Genomic DNA, 22,800 nt, shown 5'->3' on the forward strand with positions numbered 1-22,800 from the left:
AGCCACTTGGCAATGAGTATGAGCGAGACAACAGTGACTTACTTATAGTTTGTCATGATGGTGTAAGGGGCACATATTGGAATAGCAAACATTAGTACATCCTCAGGATGTGGCTGCCCTGTCAAAGAGTCAAATAGATTTTCCTAAAGGAGAAAAAAAATTATAAAAGGAATTTATGCCAAACTTAAAAAGAACAGTAGATGCTGGGGAGGGGTGTTGTTGAGTAGTAGAACCCTTGCCTAACATGCAAATTCTGTTCAGATGACATCATCATAAAGCCAAGATTAAACAACACATCAGTATCTGAGTACTCGTTTAGCCTCTTCTGACCACAATCTGACAACAGTGCCCAAATTCTGCTTACAGGTCCAGAGAACTAAAGAGTTATGTTTCAATATATATTCTTCACAACATAGAACAATGGAATAGTTTTCAACATACCATTTAATGTGTTTTAGAGTGGGAGAAAGACAAGTTGGACTTGCAGCTAAGCTGCACAGGGGAGCTACTGTGGATTAAAATGATACACAGTACTAATAACTACAAGGAGTTTAAGTCTGTTATAAGGAAACAACTTACACTTGGACCAGACCATGAGTTTTCCTTTTGGTGTGTGGAAGCCTCTACTAACCTCTAACTATCTAACAGTCTTTCACAAGCCTAGAGCTCCAGAGCGCCTCTCTCCCACTTCCTTCTTGCCAGGACTCCAGGTGCATGCTGCCTTGCTCAGTTTTTCATGTGGGTGCCGGGGATTGAGTTCAGGTCCTTATGTGTCCAGGGAAAGCACTTTATAGACTGAGCTATCTCGTAAGACAAAACAGAATCTCATTGTGTAGCCCTTGAAGTCCTGGAATGACCTTTGTATTCCAGGCTGGAATTAACTCGAAGAGATCCATCTGCCTCTGCCTCCCATGTATGGCAATTAAAAGCATGTACTACCAAACTTGGCTAGACCAGGACATACATATATATATATAAAATAAAGTTTTGGCTTTCAGAAAGAAAGGAGTGACATCTAGTGGGTTAGACAACAGATATCATTAGTCAGTTCATAATATGTTAAGACAGGCCTTGCAACAAAAGATCATACTTTCTAAAATGTTAACAGTGCCAAAGTTGAGAAAGACGACTTTTACTTGTGGGGTGTTGTGTGCACACAAGCACATGCACACCACAAGAGGATATCAAGTCTAAATCTACAGCTACTACTGGTTTTGAGTGGCCTGACAGAGGGCAGGAGGTACTCTGTTCTTTTTTTTTTTTTTTTAGATTTATTTATTTATTATATGTAAGTATGCTGCCACTGTCTTCAGATACCCCAGAAGAGGGCATCAGATCTCATTATGGATGGTTGTGAGCCACCATGTGGTTGCTGGGATTTGAACTCAGGACCTCTGGAAGAGCAGTCTGTGCTCTTAACCACTGAGCCATCCTCCAGCCCGGTGCTGTGTTCTTAAGGAAAAATTTGAGAACTCCTTAGACTAGTTCTCAATTGTAGGCTATCTACAGGGGCAAAATGCTTTGATGTTGGGCTTTCAAGTAAATTATCCCCATAATAAGAAGAATATTAAAGCACAAAGGAGTGGGAGGAATAGGGGGTTATTTTCAGGCAAGGTATGGTGGGCACACCTTTAAACCCAGCTCTCAGGAGACAAATGGAGGCAAGTTCCAGGCTGGCCAAGGCTACATACTGAGACCCTATCAACCAATGAGACCCTATCAACCAAAACAACAAAACCCCAAGAACAGTTTGAGACTTACACAGTTATATACAGCACAGAAGATACCTCAACCCAGACAGTGCTGCAGAGCTGCAGTTGTCTTTTCAGTTTTGAGTAGCGTTAGATATTCTGGGCAAAGATTGCAATGAAATAGAACAGAAACTCAGATCCTACCTCACTTCCCTGCTGATCCAGATCGTGTTCTTCCTAGTGTCAAACACAAAACTTAAAGTCAGCTATAAAATTCTGTACCAATAAGCCACAAGCAGGAAAAAAAAATATATAAGACTGTTGTATAACATAAAAATTGAAGACTACAACTTAGGTCCCCTAAGACTCATATTTAATATTTTAAAAAGCATTGCTACTGAAAGAGAAAAATACAGCGTTTTTAACCAGTGACAAAACCTTTTACTTAGGGTATAAGTTGTAGAGACAACCGGAAATGACAACTAAGCTAAATGTTTGCAAATTAAAAAGTAATTCTTGCCGGGCGTGGTGGCGCACGCCTTTAATCCCAGCACTTGGGAGGCAGAGGCAGGCGGATTTCTGAGTTCGAGGCCAGCCTGGTCTACAAAGTGAGTTCCAGGACAGCCAGGGCTACACAGAGAAACCCTGTCTCAAAAAAACCAAAAAAAAAAAAAGTAATTCTTACAAAAAGGACTTCAAAAAGAGTTTGGCCAACAACTTTAAGATAACCTTCAAATATTGAGATAGACTTAATCCTGTGGATTTGTTGCGTGCACAATACCTATTTGGAGACAAACTAGTCTCAGTCAGTTTAGTCTTTAGGCTGTTTAGGACTTTAGAGTGCACAATTTTTTAAATAATAAATTTATATCTAATAGTTCTGTAGGATTAAACCGTCCAAGATCAGGACAGCAGTAGGCTTTGTGAAGATGTGCCTCCAAATGGTCTCATAGAAGAACGTGGGAGTCACTGTAATCCTGAGAGGTAGAGGATTAAAGGTAAAGCAAGTTGTAATCCAAGTCTGTGCTACACGAAACTCAAAAAAACAAAAGCTAAAACTATAATAGTAAAAACTAGCATTTGATGCCAGCTCTTCATCTGAGAGACGCCTTTAATCTCTTATAAGAGCATTACTTCCCTTCCTGAAAGCTCCAGTTCTCAACATTATCACACTGGGCTAGACCATAATCTCTACCCACAAAAGATGAATAATTCCTCTTAGGAATCTTTCCTTCTGCTCCTTCTGCTTTGGCCTTCCAAGTGCTGGAATTCTGGCTATAAATGTCCATATCTGGTACGGACATTTTTGAGCCTAAGGTTTATAGATAAAACTACAGATATGGCAATAGTATATATAAAAACTCGAGAACCAAAATGAAGTTTAGAACCATAAACAACACTGTTGAGTAGAGGGGGAAATAGTGACAAGAAATCCCTGCAAACATCTCACTAAATTGAAATAAACTAAACTAAAATCGAAGTAACATAGCTGATTGTGCTGGGACCCCAGTGATCACCACAGCTGTCCGCCGCATACACATCTCTTTGTAAAAGCTCAGCACTTCAAGAATACATTATCTGCTTATGAACGAAGATACACTTAACTGGCTTTTAAGCGATTTGATAAAGCAATCAAATAAAACTACCTAGCTGGAGAAAATTAACTTCTATAACTGAGACCTAACTCCTAACAAGTTATTTTTTTAATATTATGTAACACAATAAAGTTTATAACCCTGTAGAAAAGATTACAGAAGTAAAATTTATTTTCTACTCAAACCCAATTCTTTCTCTTCTTAAACTGAGTTCCACGGGAATAATGTAAAATCTCTTCCATAAAACTTTTGTGAGTACATATACCCTGCCTGTGTACCTGTGGATGCCATCCATAAAACTTTTGTGAGTACATATACCCTGCCTGTGCACCTGTGGATGCCATCTTCAGGAACACTGTCCCCTTTAGGATCTTTTATTGGCATGGAGCCTGCTGACTGGGGTCTGTTCCACGTGCTCCCCAGGCGCTGGGATCATAAGCAGATAAAGTACACCAGTTCTAGGGCGAGGACTCAGGCTCTCTGGAGCACTTTACAGAAAGCCCTCTCTTTACAAGTTTCTCACTCCCCATTTTTATGAAATGGATTTTAGTCTTTGAGACTGTTTCTATGATAAGGACAGTGGCATGCCGTGGGCTAGCCTTGTCAGTTCCAGGCCCTGGTCACCCGAGCTGAGGACACTTACCTTGTCATCATGTGGATCATCGACAGCTAAGTCTTGTAAGTCATGAGCTAAAACCTGCAGGGACGGAGGTTCTTTAACAACATCTAAAGCCCGCTGTCCACCTCTTGGTTTCTGTGGGGGTTTTTTCACAGGTTCATCTTTTGTTTTTCCTTTCTTTCCTTTCTTCCCCTTTTCTTCTTTGTTCGAACCTGCAGACTTTCAATGCATCAGGGGGAAAAGTCAGTGTAATTATTATTAGTACACTACTAACAATGTGCCTTTATGTTGTGAATCTCAGGTTTGTTTCCTTACTTTTCAGTCTATGTATGTTTCCGAGTATAGGGTCCACATGTGGAGTTGACATGCAGGAGTTAGTTTTCTCCTTTGAACATGTGGGTTTTAGGAACTGAATTCAGGCTTGGTGAAAGTGCCTATACCCACAGAAGCATCTCACTAGCCCAAACACTGCTAAGTTTTGAATGTTTCTCGTAGCCTAGAAGCCACTAAAAAGCCAGAGAAATTATTTTAGATGTTACTCACTGCCAACAACTTCATAATAAGTTCACGATCTTCATCATCCTGGTCTTTGTATTTTTCCTTCATTTTTTTCATTTTACTCTGAAATCAGAAGATTTGAAAAAAAAAAAAATCAGCAGTAAAGCCTACTTTTAGAATGCCTCTTTCATTCTATCAAATATGCTTTTGAACAAGGTGCCAAGCATTATAAAGAACAATATGGAACACAGGAAGATGGGTATGCCATAGCCCTCATCCTTAAGGAATTTGCCACGATGGGACAGAAGGCATAAATACAAGTAATGGTAAATCAACACAACGTTTTTTTAAGTGTCTTTAAACAAGTCTGGCTCACTGCCCGACCACTCTCTTTGAGCCCTCCCTTCTTGGGCCCCTGTGCAAGAATAGTAACAGGTATAGTAAATTCTTAAGTGGGTGGAGCGTTGGGACTGAACAGGCTTGTCTAAGTGACTTCACTTGGTGACCCAGGTTGTTGATGACACACACTGGCAGCCCTCCTGCCAGGACATGGATCTTCTGTTTCCTGCTTCCCACCATCTGAAGCAAATAATGCCCCTCCAAATGTCCTGCCACAGTGAGAACATGAAATCTACTTCACAATGACTGCCTTGTCTAACCTTCAAATCCCAGTCTAGCAACAATGAAGGAGGCATTCTCTACCATTTCAGTGCTAGTTGGTACTTAGGATCTCAGCTGTGTTCAGCATCAGAAGTCTCTATGTGTTGGTGGAAGCCCTTCCCAGATGAACACCTTCATCTGGAACACTCTTACTTTTCCAGCTAATTTTCAGTCACAGAATTGGAAAAAAAAAATCCTTATACATATTCTATTTTACTTAAAAATGATTTTGCCAGGCGTGGTGACGCACACCTTTAATCCCAGCACTTGGGAGGCAGAGGCAGGCAGATTTCTGAGTTTGAGGCCAGCCTGATCTACAGAGTGAGTTCCAGGACAGCCAGGGCTATACAGAGAAACCCTGTCTCGAAAAATCAAAAATAAATAAATAAATAAATAAATAAATAAATAAATAATTATGTCTATGGGTGTTTTGTCTGCTCGTGTATCTATGTACCACGTACATGCCTGGTGCCACACAGAGACCAGAAAGCATGCTGGATTTCCTGCAACTAACGTAAGAGTTGTTGGCTGCGATGTAAGTGCTGGGACTGAAGCCGGGTCCTCTGGAAGAGCAGCCAGCCCTTTCTATCTCATTTTTAAACTTTACAAAACCAAGAGGAGCCCCTCAGCTTCGCTTGTGAGCCATACTGAACTAAAAGATCCTTTAGAAGTCGATTTCTTACCTTCTGTCCTCTTTTCATTGGCTGTCCAGCTGCCACATGTTTGTTTGTGTTTTGGTAAGCTTCAGTGTGCACAGCACTTTCTCTTTCTTTGTCCTTTTCTTCTATCACTTCTAAATCCCCCGACTCACATGGGAGCTTTTTCTTTTTCATTTCTCTACATACAAATCAAGCAGAAATATCAAATTTTAAGAATGTCAAATGTGTCTTAAAAACTGTAAAAGGAAAAGGGAAGATGTAAAGTGTGTGGTAGCCTCTCCTTAGCTTGATAATCACACCAAAGCACTATATATAGAGGCTTAAATAACCCCAGACTTAAAAATATTATTGGCTTATCCTTCCTCAACTCCACATTCACTTATTCAGCTAACCACCCTGATGTGCAGACACTGGGGTTTGCAGTATTCTATCAGCAAGGCTCTGCCACATCTTAGGCACTGGTGAATGGAATAAACAAGTGTTTCCAAATACAAACCTGTTCAAGAAGAAGGGTGTATTCTGCTGCCTTGGCATCTTTCGATCTCAGTGCTGCTGTCTCAGCCCAGGTCCTCACTCCCTGTCAGATTTCCTCTGTATCCCTTACAACCTTCCCTTCCCAGATTTCCCTTAACCTCCTGTTTCCTTACCTAGGTTGAGTTATGCAGCCTTGCAGACAGCTCTTACAAGGTCACTCTGAGACAAGGCCACTGGACAAAGGGGCAGAGACAGGAAGCCCCCCCTGAGAAAGGGAGCCCCTCCTTTTGTCATTTTGTGCAGAGCGCAGACAACCAACCTGTCATGGAGGACTGGGACCTAAACTGCAACCTGTCATGGAGGACTGTGACCTAAACTGCAACCTGTCATGGAGGACTGTGACCTAAACTGCAACCTGTCATGGAGGGCTGTGACCTAAACTGCAACCTGTCATGGAGGGCTGTGACCTAAACTGCAACCTGTCATGGAGGGCTGTGACCTAAACTGCAACCTGTCATGGAGGACTGGGACCTAAACTGCAACCTGTCATGGAGGACTGGGACCTAAACTGCAACCTGTCATGGAGGACTGGGACCTAAACTGCAAGGTTCTCCAACGCTTAGTCATCCCATGGTCTCCTATTTTTAATTTCCTTCTAACCTAAACATCTATGATTTTTATAACATATACATAAACTTTCCTTTTCTTTCATCTCAAGTCTATTTTTTATTTCACCAAAGCAATTTTTTTACCTCCAAACTTTTTTGTCCTCGTTGTAATGCTAATTCTCCTTGGAGTCTCTCTTACCCTCATGTACCTAACTGCTAAAATATCTAAGGTATATTTCTTATGTGTGTACATGAAGAGCCCAGAGGAAGATGTGTGTTTTGTTCTATTAAACTCTATCTTATCCTGAGACAGGATCACCCACTGAACAAAGTTTGCCAAGTCTTTTTGGTTTCTGACTGGGCTGGCTGGCCAGCAAAAACAAAGAATCCTGTTTTTCCTCCCAGTGCTGAGACAACAGCTATGCTCACTGCGTGCTCAGCCGGGGCTCTGCACTCAGGGTCCTGTGTTCACACAACAAATACTGTACTTACCTGAGCCATCGGTCCCTAGGCTTAGGTTTTATACAAAAATGTCCTGATTAATTTCAATTTATTTATTCTTATTAATATCTTAGAATTAAAGGGGGAGAAAAGAAAAGGGCAAAAGCATGTAGAAGGGAAAAGAGAAATAAGATCAAGGAGGCTGGAGAGATGGCTCAGCAGTTATGAGCATCAACTGCTCTTCCAGACGACCCAGGTTCAATTCCCAGCACCCATCTGATATTTCCCAACTGTCTGTCTGTAACTCCAACCCAGGGGATGTGACACCTCACACAGACAAATGTGCAGGTGATACACCAATGCACAGAAAATAAAATTCATTCATTTTTACAACCACTATAAATGAATAATTGAAAATTTTTTTTTTTTTTTTTTACAAAATCAGTGTTATGGACGGGCGGTGGTGGCGCATGCCTTTAATCCTAGCACTTGGGAGGCAGAGACAGGTGGATTTCTTGAGTTCGAGGCCAGCCTGGTCTACAAAGTGAGTTCCAGGACAGCCAGGGCTATACAGAGAAACCCTGTCTGGAAAAAACCAAAACCAAACCAAATCAAACCAAACCAAACCAAAACAAAATCAGTGCTATTATTGGTTCTTTAATAATCATGTGCTAGGGTTAGAATGACAGCTCGGAAGTAAAGAGCACTGGCTGTTCTTCCTGGCATCCACACAGTGGTTCAGAACCACCTGTAACTCAAGTTCCAGAAGAGGTGATGCCTTCTTCTGGCCTCTGAGGGCATCAAACACAAATGTGGTCTATGTAGATATTCAGGCAAGATACGTGCATACATAGAAATAAGACAAATTGTTTAATTCTTTTTTTTTTTAAAGATTAAGTTATTTTATGTATATGAGTACACTGTAGATGTCTTCAAACATACCAGAAGAGGGCACCAGATATCATTACATTTATTATTTATTATTCTGTGTTCATGACGTGTGAACACATGCTATTTGGCACACATGTGGAGGTCAGAGGACAACCTTCAGGAGTCCGTTCTCTAATGCTACAGGAGCTGGGAGTGAACCTGGGCTAGCGGGCTGGCACAGCAAGCATTTTTACCACGGAGTCATCCCATCACCCAGCTGTGGATTTTAGCCACGACTAGGTGATGTAACACATTTACCTTCTCTCCTTGGCTGACAAATGTCTTCGGCCCTGTGATTTACTGTCATTCTATTAAAACAAAAGCAAGGAACCATGAGAATACTATTACATTTTAAAAGAAAACTATTCAGAAGAACATTTTAAAAAAGCATAACTTCAAGGATAGCTTACTGAATTCACAGATTCTTCTCTTGGAGGCAGTTTCTGTAGAGGCCTGTGAGAACAAAAGATTTACTAACCTAGTAAAGCCATTCAGTTGCAAAGCCACAATGTAATCCTCAGTCTTACTTATAATCCTACACATCTTCAAATTTGGCAAAATACAACCGAAGCATCTCTCTGTCCTTGTATATACACTCTTCATATGAGTGCTAAGTCTTTTCTTTTGGAGGCCAGCTGTCCTTAACCCCCCTACATAACTGGGATGACCCTGAACGCCTGTTCTTCATATCAGCACCACACACACTTGCAGAGCTGAAATCCCTGTGCCAGATTACTGCTGGATGCTATGCACTGAAATCTCCACCAAATTCCTGTGCAGGGAAATCAATGCCTAAACACAGAGGAGCTTGGCTAAGGAGATACCCTAAGACTTTCTACATATCCAGTTCTAAACAGTGAAATCCTGTCTCAAATAACAACAAAAACCAAACAAGAACAATGTTCTATTCACTTGGTGGTAAGACAATGAAGACTAAAACATCAACTTTTTTGTTGTTTAAAATGAGACTGTTGTTAAAACTATTTTTCTTTTTCTTTTTTCTTTTTGTTGAATTCTGATTTTTTTGTTGTTGTTGTTTTGTTTTTTCCTCTTGTTTGACTGTCCTGGAATTCTGTAGACTAGACTGGCCTCAAACTCAGAGATCCACCTTCCTCTACTGGAATTGAAGGTATGAGCCACTACACCCAGCTTTGAAACTGGTATTTATGTATATCTGTGTCATGTGGGTATGTGCCCTTGAGTGAAGGTAGGCCAGAAGACAGCACTGATTTCCTGGAGATGCAGTTACAGGCGGTTGTACACGGCACAATATGTGTGCTGGGAACCAAGCTCAGGTTCCCTATGAAAGCAATATGCTTTCTCTTGAGCCTTCTCCCTAGCGCCACTGCAGTATTTTCAAATAAAGTGTATTTCAGTGGGTTCTTCTTTCCCATTATCTCCTGAGTTCCCCTGGTAACCTCACTGTAGTCTCCCTCCCTCTTTCATGCTCTGTGTCCATCTGCACCATCTATTTTACCCTCTCTTGGCCGGTCTTCCTTTCTCGAGTTTTAGGCTTTTTGCTACACACCCATTTCTATACACATTAGAAGTTAGGGTTTTGTTTTTCTGAGTTGGATCACTTCCTTAACTTTTTATTTTCCTGAAAACTTGATTAATTTGTTTCTGCAAGGCTGAGGTTTAAACCCGGCTTTTAAGCATGCAAAGCAAACTCTCTACCACTGGCCGCATCCCCAGAGCCTGCTGTTTCCAGTCTGACCTACTTTTGGCTAGTGTACGCACTTCTCTCCTCTGGTCCTAGGAAGTTCTAGCAGGACACCAATCAAATGCTGAAAAAGCAAGACCTCAAAGGAAGGTGCAAGTCCCAGACTAGCCCCGAGGAACACAGGAAGTGTGAGTGAATGTCAATCTCGGTGCACTGTTTTATATGGGTTGCCTCAATGTCATCTTCAGTCTACAAGTAAAACTAAAAATTCTTTTGAAGTTTACCGTTGGGACTGAAGATGGGACAAGTCAATGGTAGTATCAGGATATTCAAAGGTGTCTTCCTCTTCTTCCTTCATTTCACCAATGGACTCCTGATCTTTTGTAACTGCTTTGGCTTCTCCATCTTCAGAGCTTAGATCATCTCTCCCACTGTGCACAGCAATGTCCTCTTGATCAACCTGAGTCATGAGTTCTACGTCTCCAGGCATTCCATGTAATTCCTCAGTCTCTTCTTCACTGCTATCACCCCCTTCTGTAGAATTCCCATAAGGAAAGTCAGTGTGCCACTCCCAATGGGGCTGCATGATTCCAGTCATTCCCAGGTTCCCCAAAGGGGCATCAAAAGATCCCTGAGCATCTCCACAATGCACTGAATCTATTCTGAAAGACTAGCCCTTACATGGCCTCCAAGATCATTTTACCACAAGATTTTTGGACATGGCTACTATTTCTGTAACGAACTGAAGCTGTCTGTCACTGCTACTTCCAAAAGGCAAGACAATAAAAGTAGTTGTATAAACTCTGCAACTTCATTAATTTGTAAATGTAAACCAATATACATTATACAACTAGCTTTACACTTAGGCAAAAGGAATGCTAATATTAATAACTAGGTCCAATTGCCATTTTTAAGAACTGTCATGAAATTAAATAATATATATAACTTTATGACAGGGACATGGCATGCATCAATCAATAGAATCTAATACCATAGCAGTTTTAAATTACAAAACACAACATAACTACAAAAGGCTACAGAAGTTTAGGTTCCTTAGGTAGGCAAATTTATTTTGGCAATCATAGTATCTCTGTAGCATCTTCCTATCATTGCTAACTCCTAAATTCAAATGGAAATGTTAACTTATAAGTACCCAAATTTACTTGTTACATATATTTATAAGCTATCCATTAAATGCTCAAATTTTACCAAAAGTACTTTGATTGTAAATTTAACCATTTTTAATTCGTTAAAATATTTTTTTCAGGGCTAGTGAGATGGTTCGGCGGGTAAGAGCACTGACTACTCTTCTAAAGGTCCTGAGTTCAATTCCCAGCAACCACATGGTGGCTCACAACCATCTGTAATGAGATCTGATGCCCTCTTCTGGTGTGTCTGAAGACAGCTACAGTGTACTTATGTATAATTATAAATAAATCTTTGGGCCGGAGCAAGCAGGGACTGAGTGAGCAGAATTCACCAGAGCAAGCTGGGATGTCTGGAGCAAGCAGAGGTCCTAAAATTCAATTTCCAACAACCACATGAAGGCTCCGTAGTACAGCTATAGTGTACTCACATACATAAAATAAATGAATTTTAAAAAATTTTTTTTCAATCCTTAGTATAAAAAAAGAGCGTATTTCATCTATCCAGAAATTGGTAGTACTTTGGACTATTTTTAAAATTCTGGATATCATAGAAGAGACTTAAGATTTAGAAATAAAATTAGAGAGTACAAATCATGAGCCATGAGCTGGAGAGATGGCTCAGTGGTTGAGAGCACTGACTGATCTTCCAGTGGTCCTGAGTTCAATTCCAAGCACCCACATGGTGGTTCATAACCATCTGTAATGGGGTCCAGTGCCCTCTTCAGTTACTCACATATATAAAATAAATAAACTTAAAAAGAAAAATCACAAGCCATGGCTAGATATGATGGTGAATTTCTATGATACTAGCTAGCCCTTGGGAGACAAACACAGAAGAACTGATGCAAGTTCAATGGCAGCCTGATCCATATGACAAATCCCAGGCAGGCCAGAGTTATACAGTGGTATCTTGCTTGCCTCAAGAGAAAACCAAAGTCTCAAGCCTGGCTGAGAAGATAAAAATTTAGTTGGTCAAGTGCTTGCCTTTCAGGCACAGGATGTAAGCTGAATCCACAGAAAGCCTGTGGCCAGACGGTATGTGAGCACCTGTAATCCTACTACAGGTGGGGAGGAGACAGGCTCCTGTGCCCACTCAGCCTGGCCTAATCACCAAACTCCAGACCAGGAGTATAAAACCCAGTCTCCAGAGAGAAGCAGACAGTGCCCGAGAAACACCTGTTATTACCCTCTGGCTTCCATACACAAGAGCACAGGAACACACACACACACACACACACACACACACACACACACAACTACCTAGTTGTTCCATTTCTTCCGCCATGAGTTCACTTGTGCAGCTTGTCAGTGTTTCCATGTCTTCATCCTGCACTCTGACTTTTCGTTCACCTCGATGTCTCCAGACACAAGACTCATCTACCTAGAGAAAAAGTCCTTCCTCACTGCGGGGACTTTAGGAAGAGTGTAAAAGTAAGCCTAGAGAAAGTAAAGAGTACCTTAAAAAGGAAGCTAAACCCCATCATTAGGTATGAAGGAGGAAGGAAATTCTTTTTTCCTAAAAAGATAATACACATTAATGGTTATAAAAATCTGTTTTCTCCAGTTTTTGGTCTGAAAATATGCTATACCTATAATTATATACATTTTACCTTGTACTATAACATGAACACAATTTAATATTATATATAGGAATAATTATTAAGAAAAAGTGTGAATGTTTGCTACCATCTTTGGATTTGTCAGAACTATAATAATCTTATTTTTTACTTTAAAAAGGTCAGGCTATAAGTATTATTATAATTAAACTATATGAAATACATTTTCATTAATAAATACTGAATTTGCCATGGCAAATTTATTTCATAACAAAATTTATATGTGCAATTACAACAAACCACTTCTACTTTATGAGTATCTTTAAAATGGCTCTTGCCTCCATAATCCAACTTAGGGATATTTATCATTATTTATCATGTTAAGCTGTTACCTCTTATCATGAAGCTTCCTGTTGTTAAATATTCTCCTGTTGGTGCTGTTTTAGACACCTGAGGAACACAATAATGCATTATATTCTTATCTAAAGAAAAAGAAACTAAGACAGCTCTCGGGTGCTACAGGTTGGCTTTGACTCGCTATAGAACTGAGGATGACCTTGAACTGCTAACCTGACCATCTCTTGAGTACCAGGATTACAACAGTGCCCTACCATGCGTGTCAGGAATGTACTCTATCCAAATTAGCTACAACTTCCGTCTCAAAGACACTTTCAAAAAGATTTTTTTCTACCCCAGAGAAGGAAATAATAACATTCAAGCGAGCAACTCCAGGCCCTGAAAACGTTATAACTTAGTAAAAATTCTCAATACTGAAGACACAGATATATACTTCCAATGACAGATATACTTGACAACAATAAATGAAGAAATAATAAAAGATCTACTACTCCAATAAAATGCCACAGGCTGCATTGAAACTAGCTTTTTCTTCTAGCACAGTAATATTTTTTTTTTAGAAAAATAAGTTTAATAAGCTTACTACAAAATCTTGCTGGAAGATAAAATTATAGTCATTAAAATCCCTTTCTGGGATTCTTTTTTTTTTTTTTTTTTTTTTTTTTTTTTTTTTTTGGTTTTTCGAGACAGGGTTTCTCTGTATAGCCCTGGCTGTCCTGGAACTCACTTTGTAGACCAGGCTGGCCTCGAACTCAGAAATCCGCCTGCCTCTGCCTCCCAAGTGCTGGGATTAAAGGCGTGCGCCACCACCGCCCGGCCCTTTCTGGGATTCTTTTTGACAGTAAAACAGCTTTTCTTTTCCTTAAAAATATTTTGAAAGATTTTTCTCTTCCAAGATAGGTTTCTCTGTGTAGCCCTAGCTGTCCTTCAATTTAGAGATCAGTTTGCCTCTGCCTCCCAAGTGCAGGGACTGAAGGTTCTCTGCTACCACCTCCCACCTTTGAAGATTGTAAATAAAGTCTATCTCTGTGTGGCTGGGTGTGATTATGTGCATGTGAGTGTAGGTGCCTGCTGAGTATAGAAGAGGGTGCTGGAGCCCCTGGAGCTGGAGTTACAGGTAGTTGTAATCAAGGTGCTAGGAATAAAACTGGGTTCTCTAAAAAAAGCAGTACACATGCTTCAACAGCTAAGCCATCTCTCCAGCTCCCAAAATTTAATAATTTAATATGTGTGTGTGTGTGTCACTGTGTGTGTGTGTGTGTGTGTCACTGTGTGTGTCACTGTGTGTGCTGTGGAGATCAGAGGACAGCTCGCGAGGAGTTGGTTTCTCTCGCACTATCTGGATCCCAGGGACTGAGTTCAGGTCATTAGGCTTGATGAGAAGGGCTTTTATGAGCCACCTCCCAGCCACTAAAACACCTCTTCTTAGGAAATAAGGATAACAGAACTTTAAAAAATATAGTTGATAAAACAAAATAAAGAGCCTATTCCAAAGATTTTACACATTTGTGATTACTCTAAATTTGAGAGTATCTTTTTAGTTCTAAACAGAAAACCACTTTAATCAATTAGTTATAAACATTATTAATTTCCTAAAACCACACCACAGAACAGCAAATAATATAAATAACATAAAAATGAAACAAATCTCAAGGATGATAATGAAATTGATTTTTTCTTGTAGAATTAATACATCATTATCAGCTATAATTCTTGAAAATGTGAATCTCCTTTCAGTGGGAAGTCAAATCCAAAATGGATTAATATCAAGGAGCACTAACAGCTGGACTTGGTGGCACAGGCCTGCGGTCCAGGGACCTGGATGACTGAGGTAACAGGACTGAGAATTCAAGTCCTGTGTGGGATATAAAGTGAGTTCAATACCAGCTAGAAAAACTTAGATCTCACAACAACGGGCCAAGGGCACTTGCTCAGAATGCAGGTCTCTAAGTGCAATCTCCAGTACGGCAAAACCAGAACAGCACTCAACACAAAGAAGGGCAATGACTAAAACCAAGTGAGTACATAAAACACAAGTTATGCTTGCTTTCTGGAAAGGCAAAAGAGAACTCAGAAACTTCTAACCAAGATGAATAGGAAAAAGGTTTTTTTAGTTCACCATTTCAGGCACTAGTAGATCATTCTCTACCCAGCAGAACTCCATAGGTTACCCTCGTCATTTGGCTCTTTATTCAAATCTTACCAATACCTGTTATTTTATTCAACATGGTAGCTTTAAACTTTTTGGTGTTGGTGCATACCTTTAATCCCAGCCCTCAGGAGGCAGAGGCAGGCGGATCTGAGTTTGAGGCCAACCTGGTCTACAAAGTGAATTAAAAAACAGCCAAGGATACAAAAAAAAACTTTGTCTTGAAAAACCAAATAAATAAATAAGGTCTCCACCCTCCAACCCCAGCAGCAGGAATGTGGCACACACACCTTTAATCTAAGCACTCATAAAAGAGAGACAAGCAAATCTCTGTGACCAGCCTGGTCTACATAGCAAGTTCCAAGCCAGTCAAAGTTACATAGTGAGACCTTGCTAAAAACAAAAACAAAAATTGTTTCGTTTTCTTCTTCACAGCACTTCCTACTAGTATGCATACATTTTTCTCTACTGCTTAAACATAAGCCTTAACAAGGTAGGTACTTTGCCTACCTTCTATAGCTTAGCCATTTATAATGAGGTTTAGCTCTTAAGAGATCAAGAAAGTGGACCACAGCCCTTATTACCTGATGATGGTACACCCACCAAGCACTAGTGATAACACGTGCATCCCAAGCAGCACTGTAGCAAAGTGCCATTGTGCCTGCTTCAGTCAAAGTCCTTGGAGGGATGGGTTCTCCTACAATAGCAATGCCACATTTCAATACCAAAGTATAGGGTTTCTACAGAGCAAGATGTCAAAATTATACTTAGTATAACATTGAATAACGAAGACAGGATAACAAAGATACCACATTTCATTTCAAGGGTTCATTTAGCTATCTACCTACCTGTTGTTGTTAGGAACCAAAACCAAATATTTTAAATTTTATTTATTTATTTTGGTTTTTTGAAACAGGGTTTCTCTGTGTAGCCCTGGCTGTCCAATCCCAGCACTTGGGAGGCAGAGGCAGGTGGATTTCTGAGTTCAAGGCCAGCCTGGTCTACAGAGTGAGTTCCAGGACAGCCAGGACTACACAGAGAAACCCTGTCTCAAACCTCCAAAAAAAACCCCACTCCACACCACCCCCCAAAAAAAAGGAAAAAAAAGGGGGGGGGTACTGTACCAACGAGTCCTAACTCCTGTTTCTCTTTCTTTGTAAAGAGAAGATCTTCAGCCCAGGCAGCTATATGAACTGCTGTATAACTGACGACCAAGTTGAACTTCTGATCCCTTTGCCTCTACTTCTTGAATGCTAGAATTACAGGCTTGTTCCATCATGTCTGGTCCATATGGCACTGGAGATAAATGCACCCTTCTGAGCTATATCCCACACCCCTTATTTTTATTCTTTTAATGTTGTTATGTCTGCTTATCAATTTATTCATTGCTAGTTATGGTAGTTTCAATGAGAAGCTGCCTATACATTTCAGGCAGTTGAATACTTGGTTCCCAGTGGGTGACTATTAGGAGGAATTTGGGGGATAGTGTAACCTTGATGTAGGAGGTGTGTTACTGGGAGTTATAAGGTTTCAAAGCCTCCTGCCATCCCCAGTATAATCTCTTTGACCTGTTTGTACATCTGGATGTAAGCTCTCAGCTCCTGCTCCACCACTGTTGGCAGACTGTCTCTTCATCAAAAACTCTTAGTTCTCTGAAACATAGGCCTAGCTAAACTCTCTAGTAAATTACTTTGGCTACAGTGTTTTATCACAATAGTAGAGAGGTAACTAAGATACAAGCATATAACCTGGAACATGAGTCTACTGCCTCTACTTCACAACTGTGCCATCACACTTAGTTACAACTTGTTCTGTGTCCATCTTAGGCTGTGTGGATATTGTTACTTGTTTATTGTGATTCTAAAAGTTTGGTAATTTCCTTAGGTTTTTTTTTAAAAAAATGTAAGAACAAGGGTGGGTCTGGTGGCAAACACCTTTAATATCAGCACTCAGGAGGCAGAGGCAAGTGGATCTCTGAGAATTGGAGGCTAGCCTAGTCTACATATTGAGTTCCAGGCCAGCCAAAGCTATACAGAGACCCTGTCTCCAAAAAAAAAAAAAACCAAACACACACACTCATATCCCCACACCAAACAACATCCGCACCCCTGCACCACCCCCCGTGTGTCTGTGTCTGTGTGTGTGTGTGTGTGTGTGTGTGTATGATCATATTCTTTAGTTGTCAATTCAAGCATCTTGAATTTCATTTATTACCATCTTAGTTTGGGTTTCTATTTCTATTGCTGTGATGAAATGCTACAACCCAAAAAAGCAACTTTGAGGAGGATCTAGTGTGTTGCGAGAAGCCAAGAAAGAAACTCAAACCAGGCAGAAACCTGAAGGCAGAGCTGATGCAGAGGCCATGGAGTGTTGCTTACTGGCTTGCTCATCCTGGCTTACTCAGCCTGCTTTCTTATAGCATCAAGGGCCACCAGTCCAGGGCTATCCTGTCTCTACCCGAAACAGGTGGGACCCTCCCACATCGAACAACTTATTTTAAGACCAAAGATCTCATTACATAGTCTAAACTGGCCTGAAATTTGGTTATCCTTCTGCCTCAGGCTCCAGAGTGCTGAGATAATAGATGTGCAGTTTTTGAGTCTAGGATTTTCTTTTCTTTCCTTTCTTTTTTTGTTGTTTATTTTCCATACAAGGTCTCTCTGTGTAGCCTTAGCTCTCCTGAAACTTCCTCTGTAGACCAGGCTAGGCTTGAACTCACAGATATACAACTGCCTTCCGAGTACTGGATTAAACTTGTGTACCATTACTACCCAGCTGGGGTTTTCTTTATGAAGTGTTTTTGTATATTTACTACCTAACTCAGTCTCTTTACTTGCTATGGATTTATTTCAATTTTCTATTTCTTCTATCATATAATCTATACTAAGAATGTTCGCTGTATACTTGTTAGGTGGTGTCCTAAAGATATTGCTAGGTTTAGATATCAATGTGTTCAAGTCTTCTATTTCCTTGTTAATTTACTGTTTTAATTATTCTATTCATGTTCAGTGTTAACATCTCAAAATATTATTGCATATACTTATATCTACCCAATCCCATTACTGTCTGGTTTCCCCTCATATATTATAGGACACAAATGCTGGACAGGTATGTTATGACTCTTCCATTCATGCAATGTTCTTGTACCATTGCGTCTTTTCTCTTCTCTTTTGTTGTCTGCAGCACTGGAGGCTGACTACTAATTCTTGATTATTGGTTACATTATATTTTCAGGGCCAAAAAAAAGCGCTGGGCATGGTGGCGCATGCCTTTAATCCCAGCACTCAGGAGGCAGACGTAGGCAGATTTCTGAGTTCCAGGACAGCCAGGGCTATACAGAGAAACCTTGTCTCAAAAAACAAAACAAAACAAAACAAAGCAAAAAAGCATATTTTCAGGGGCTGGAGAGTTGACTCAGCAGTTAAGAGCTGACTGCTCTTCCAGAGGTCCTGAGTTCAATTCCCAGCAACCACATGGTGGCTCACAACCATCTGTAATGGGATTCAATGCCCTCTTATGGTGTGTCTGAAAACAGCTATAGTGTATTCATATACATAAAATAAATAATTCTTAAAAAAAAAAAAAAGAATGCTATAAAGAGGCCAGAGAAATGGCTCAGCAGTGAAGAATGCACACTGCTCTGGCAGAGGACCTAAGGTCAGTCCCAGAGCCCAGTCCCTCCCTGACTCTGCTTCCGGGGAACCAACACTTCCTTCTTTCTTCAGGACTCAATGGGCACTGCATGGATTACTTGTGTACATTCCCATAGACACATGCAAACATGAAATATATTATAAAAAAAAAAGAAAGTTCCAGACAGTAGAAATATATTACCTGTCGGATTCTTAATAACACAGCTGGTAGCCCCATGAAGATCAGCATGCACATAAATGTCTCCTTAAATAAAAACAGAGTGGAATAGTGATACTTTAAGTCCTATTTCTTTTGTTTTGTTTTGCTTTCTTACAAATGTTTTACTTTATTTTAAAATTTTATGTGCATGAATGTTCTGCCTGCAAATGTGTGAGTGAAGCACCCATATGCAGTGCCTACAGAAGGAAGAAAAAGGAACTCGATCCTCTAGAACTGTGGTTACAGGGGGTTGTGAACCATTGTGCAAGTGCTGGGAACTAAACGCAGATCTGTTGTAAGAGACGTAAGTGCTCTTCAGTGCTGAGAAATCTCGCCAGCTCGCTTCCTTCCTTTATTGAAACGGTCTCTTTACACTACTTAAATTAGTCTGGAACATGTAGGATCAAGTGGTCCTCTAGACTTAGCCTCTTTACCGGCTCCAACTATAGGTATGCACTACACGCCCAGCTTGAAGTCCTATTTGTAACCTGGAACAATAGTCACAAACTTTAGCACCAAAACACTAACCTTTAAAAAATGTGACCCACCATGACTGGAAACTATTTTGTAAATACAGCAGAAGATCAAAAGTCCAAAAAACAGATCACCATGGCAATACTACTTTTGAAATACCCACTTAACAAAAAGTGGCAAAGACGTCAACAAAATGTAAGCCCTAAAGTGTTGAATCTCGAATTAATTGTCAAACAGAGTAAAGGATAAAAACCAGTGCCTACTAGCGAAGCAACTGCTAAGTCGTTTAAGAGAAAATCTCATACGATTTTAATCTCACCTGGTGTTAAGTATCTTTTCACAATAATCTCATTCTGCTGCTGATCCCGACCACCTATAATTAAATAGTTCTCTGAACTAATGAACCACAGGAATTTCTCAAACCTATAGAAAGAAAACAAAGTTAACAATTTTTTTATTAAAAAAAAAGCCTGAATTCATACCATTTTCAAAACAAACTATAACAAAACAGGAAGTTGTCATGCCTGTATAGAACAAAATATCAGCAATCCTATGGCACAGCTACCATTCAAGCACCAGGCAAATCTTACTAAAAACATGGAATACAGTTTTTACAATAGTCTTCAAAGAAATTAAATTCTGTCAGGACATAGTGGCACTTGCCAGTACTGGGGAGGCAGAGGTAAGAAATCTCTGTGAGTTCTAGGCCACCCAGTGATACAATGAGACTCTGTCTCTGTCAGGGGGAGGGGCAGAAGAGGCAAAGATGGGGAAGAAGAGAAGGAGGAACTAAATTCTATTAAAAAAAGTTATCTCACTAGGTATGGTGGGTAAGACATACCGATGTTCCTAGCACTCAGAAGCTGAGGTTCAAGGGCAGCCAGCACAGCTATATATGAATTTAAGGCTAATCTAGGCTATCAAACCAAGTCTGTCTCTCTGACACAGGGTTTCTCTGTGTAGTCACAGCTGTCCTGGAACTCATTCTGTAGACCCAGCTGTCTTCAAACTCAGAGATCTACCTTGCCTCTGCTTTCTAAGCGCCATGTGCCACAAACTGCCCAGATATCCGTCTCTGTCTGTCTTTCTTTCCTTTTTGGGGGGACAGGGTTCCTCTATGTAGTCCTGGCTGTCCTAGAACTCACTCTGTAGACCAGGCTGGCCTTGAACTCAGAAATCCCCCGGCCTTTGCCTCCCAGTGTTGGGATCAAAGGCATGTGCCACCACTGCCTGGCCTATTTATTTCTTAAAAAAAAATTTTTAATTAGATGTATATGTGAGTATTTGCATATGAATATGTACACATAAAAGCAGGTGGAGCTGGAGTTAGAGAAGACTGTAAACTGCCTACTGTAGGGGCTTGAGAACTTCACTCCAATCCGCTGGAAGAGTAGTACATAGTTCTGAACCACTAAGGCATCTCTCTCTCCAGCCCCAAAATTATTTTACTTTATATAGGTAGCATTCTTAAACTTAAGGATGGCAAAACAATGAATTAACTATACAAATCAAAGGTACAAAATATCAAATGCCCAAAGATTCAGCTTTCTTTTCATCAGGATACCAAATAGGTTCTGGACCACTGGTAAAGCAAGAAATTATTCCAGGTGGGATGGTACATACCTATAATCCCAGCACCTGGGAGGATGAGCCAAGAGAATCAAAGTTCAAGGCCTGCTTGAGCTATCTAGGGAGATACTGTCTCCCTATGACAGCCCTCTCCCCTCCAAAAGAGTACTCTTATGGCTTTTCTCAAAAGACAAAGTAACTGGGGTTTCATTAATTAGTTTACTATCCACATAGAATGAATAACAGAATGGAGGAATTGCTCAGTGGTTAAGAGCATTTTGCTGCTCTTCCTGAGGACCTGGGTTTGATTCTCAGAATCAACGTGGCAGCTCACTAGCCGGGTGGTGGTGTGCACGCCTTTAATCCCAGCACTTGGGAAGCAGAGGCAAGCGGATTTCTGAGTTCGAGGCCAGCCTGGTCTACAAAGTGAGTTCCAGGACAGCCAAGGCTACACAGAGAAACCCTGTCTCGAAAAAAACCAAAACAAAACAAAAAACAACAAAACATGTCAGCTCACAATGAGTGAGCTGTAACAACTCCAGTCCCAGGGAATCTGACACCCTCTACTGGCCACAAGTAGATCGCAGCCATTCATAGACATTCCACAATCATACTTATAAAATTCAAGTTAAATAAAAGAGCTATAACAGTGTGTGCTTATGACATTTAGAAAATGATAGACAATATAGATAAAAAATAAAAATCTGGTACATTATATGTAACAGAAATATCTTTGTATGATTACATCTATACCATTTAAAACTTTAAAATATGACATATAGGCATCAAGGAATACTCTATCATATCCCTCAAAATATAATAGGAAAGGATTTTATTTTCTGATTATTTACTTATTTGGAGCTGGAGACAGAACTCAAGTTAATTTTGACTTATTTGTTAACAAATATCTAGGAACTTGGATGTGTTAGTCAAATACTCTTATCACTGAACAACATCACTTTTTTGTTTTGTAGACAGGGTCTCAATTAAGTAGCTCAAGCTAGCCTTGAATTTATGATCATCCTGCCTGAACTTCATGAATGTCAGGGTTATAGAAACATGACACCATACCTGGTTTCTAATATTTTTTTGTTTGTATGTTTTTAACACTGCCAAAGATACAACCCACAGACTCAACTGTATTTAACTAATGAGTTACATCTATGCCCCAATGTGATTTTGTTGTTGTTGTTGGCAGTGGTGTTTTGAGACTGAGTTTCCTATGTATCTTTGGCTTTCCTAGAACTCACTATGTTAAACATCAGGCCTCAAACTCACAATTCCAGGACAGCCAGAGCTACACAGAGAAACCCTGTCTGGAAAAACAAAAACAAAAAACAAAAACAAACAAACAAATAAGGAAGGCACACAGGACAGATGGGGCAAATAGAAAGCAGATGTCAAGATGGGTCTGTGTAAGCTCCAAATAACAAGAGGTTACATGTGGCATAAATGCACTAACTGCCTCTGTATACAGAAAACTATCAGACCAGAAAGCAAAAGCAGTAAGAGTGTGTATGTGTGTGTGTGCGTGCGTGCGTGTGTGTGTGTGTGTAAAACACAGGTTATGGAAAGACTGAAATTAGGAGTGGAAAAGATGTAGCATGTACGCACTAATGAAAAGAAGCCCAATTAGATGACAGCTCCACATTTCTATTGATTGTAGCCTCAAAGAAAGCAAAAGTGGCAGAAAAAAGAAAATGGATAAATCAACAATTTATAAACTTTCTGAGAATAAAGCCACTGCTAGAGAATCTAAATAATCAAACTCTACAAAGAAAACCAGGCATAATGGGTGATGCAGGTCTGTAATCTGAGTATTTGGGAGGCTATGTCAGAAAACTGCAACCAGGCAGC

General features: G+C 40.2%; 1 protein-coding gene across 2 annotated transcripts in view; it reads right to left on the bottom strand.

The window, feature by feature from the left end:
• Nucleotides 1–22,800, bottom strand: part of Nemf (nuclear export mediator factor) — a 46,195-nt gene that overhangs the window by 979 nt on the left and 22,416 nt on the right. For both annotated transcript variants that reach the window (XM_029484414.2, XM_021179023.3), the window contains 14 exons: nt 19,694–19,797; nt 18,883–18,945; nt 15,633–15,745; nt 12,935–12,992; nt 12,444–12,502; nt 12,247–12,367; nt 10,123–10,372; nt 8,586–8,628; nt 8,434–8,483; nt 5,747–5,900; nt 4,449–4,526; nt 3,930–4,124; nt 1,896–1,928; nt 43–143 (listed from right to left, as the gene is read on the bottom strand). In XM_029484414.2, the coding sequence (XP_029340274.1) occupies nt 43–143; nt 1,896–1,928; nt 3,930–4,124; nt 4,449–4,526; nt 5,747–5,900; nt 8,434–8,483; nt 8,586–8,628; nt 10,123–10,372; nt 12,247–12,367; nt 12,444–12,502; nt 12,935–12,992; nt 15,633–15,745; nt 18,883–18,945; nt 19,694–19,797 (1,422 nt within the window). The remainder of the gene's footprint in view (nt 1–42; nt 144–1,895; nt 1,929–3,929; nt 4,125–4,448; nt 4,527–5,746; nt 5,901–8,433; nt 8,484–8,585; nt 8,629–10,122; nt 10,373–12,246; nt 12,368–12,443; nt 12,503–12,934; nt 12,993–15,632; nt 15,746–18,882; nt 18,946–19,693; nt 19,798–22,800) is intronic.

The sequence above is a fragment of the Mus caroli genome, unplaced genomic scaffold, assembly GCF_978045245.1.
Source record: "Mus caroli unplaced genomic scaffold, Mus_caroli_1 scaffold_14, whole genome shotgun sequence".
Lineage (NCBI taxonomy): Eukaryota > Metazoa > Chordata > Mammalia > Rodentia > Muridae > Mus > Mus caroli.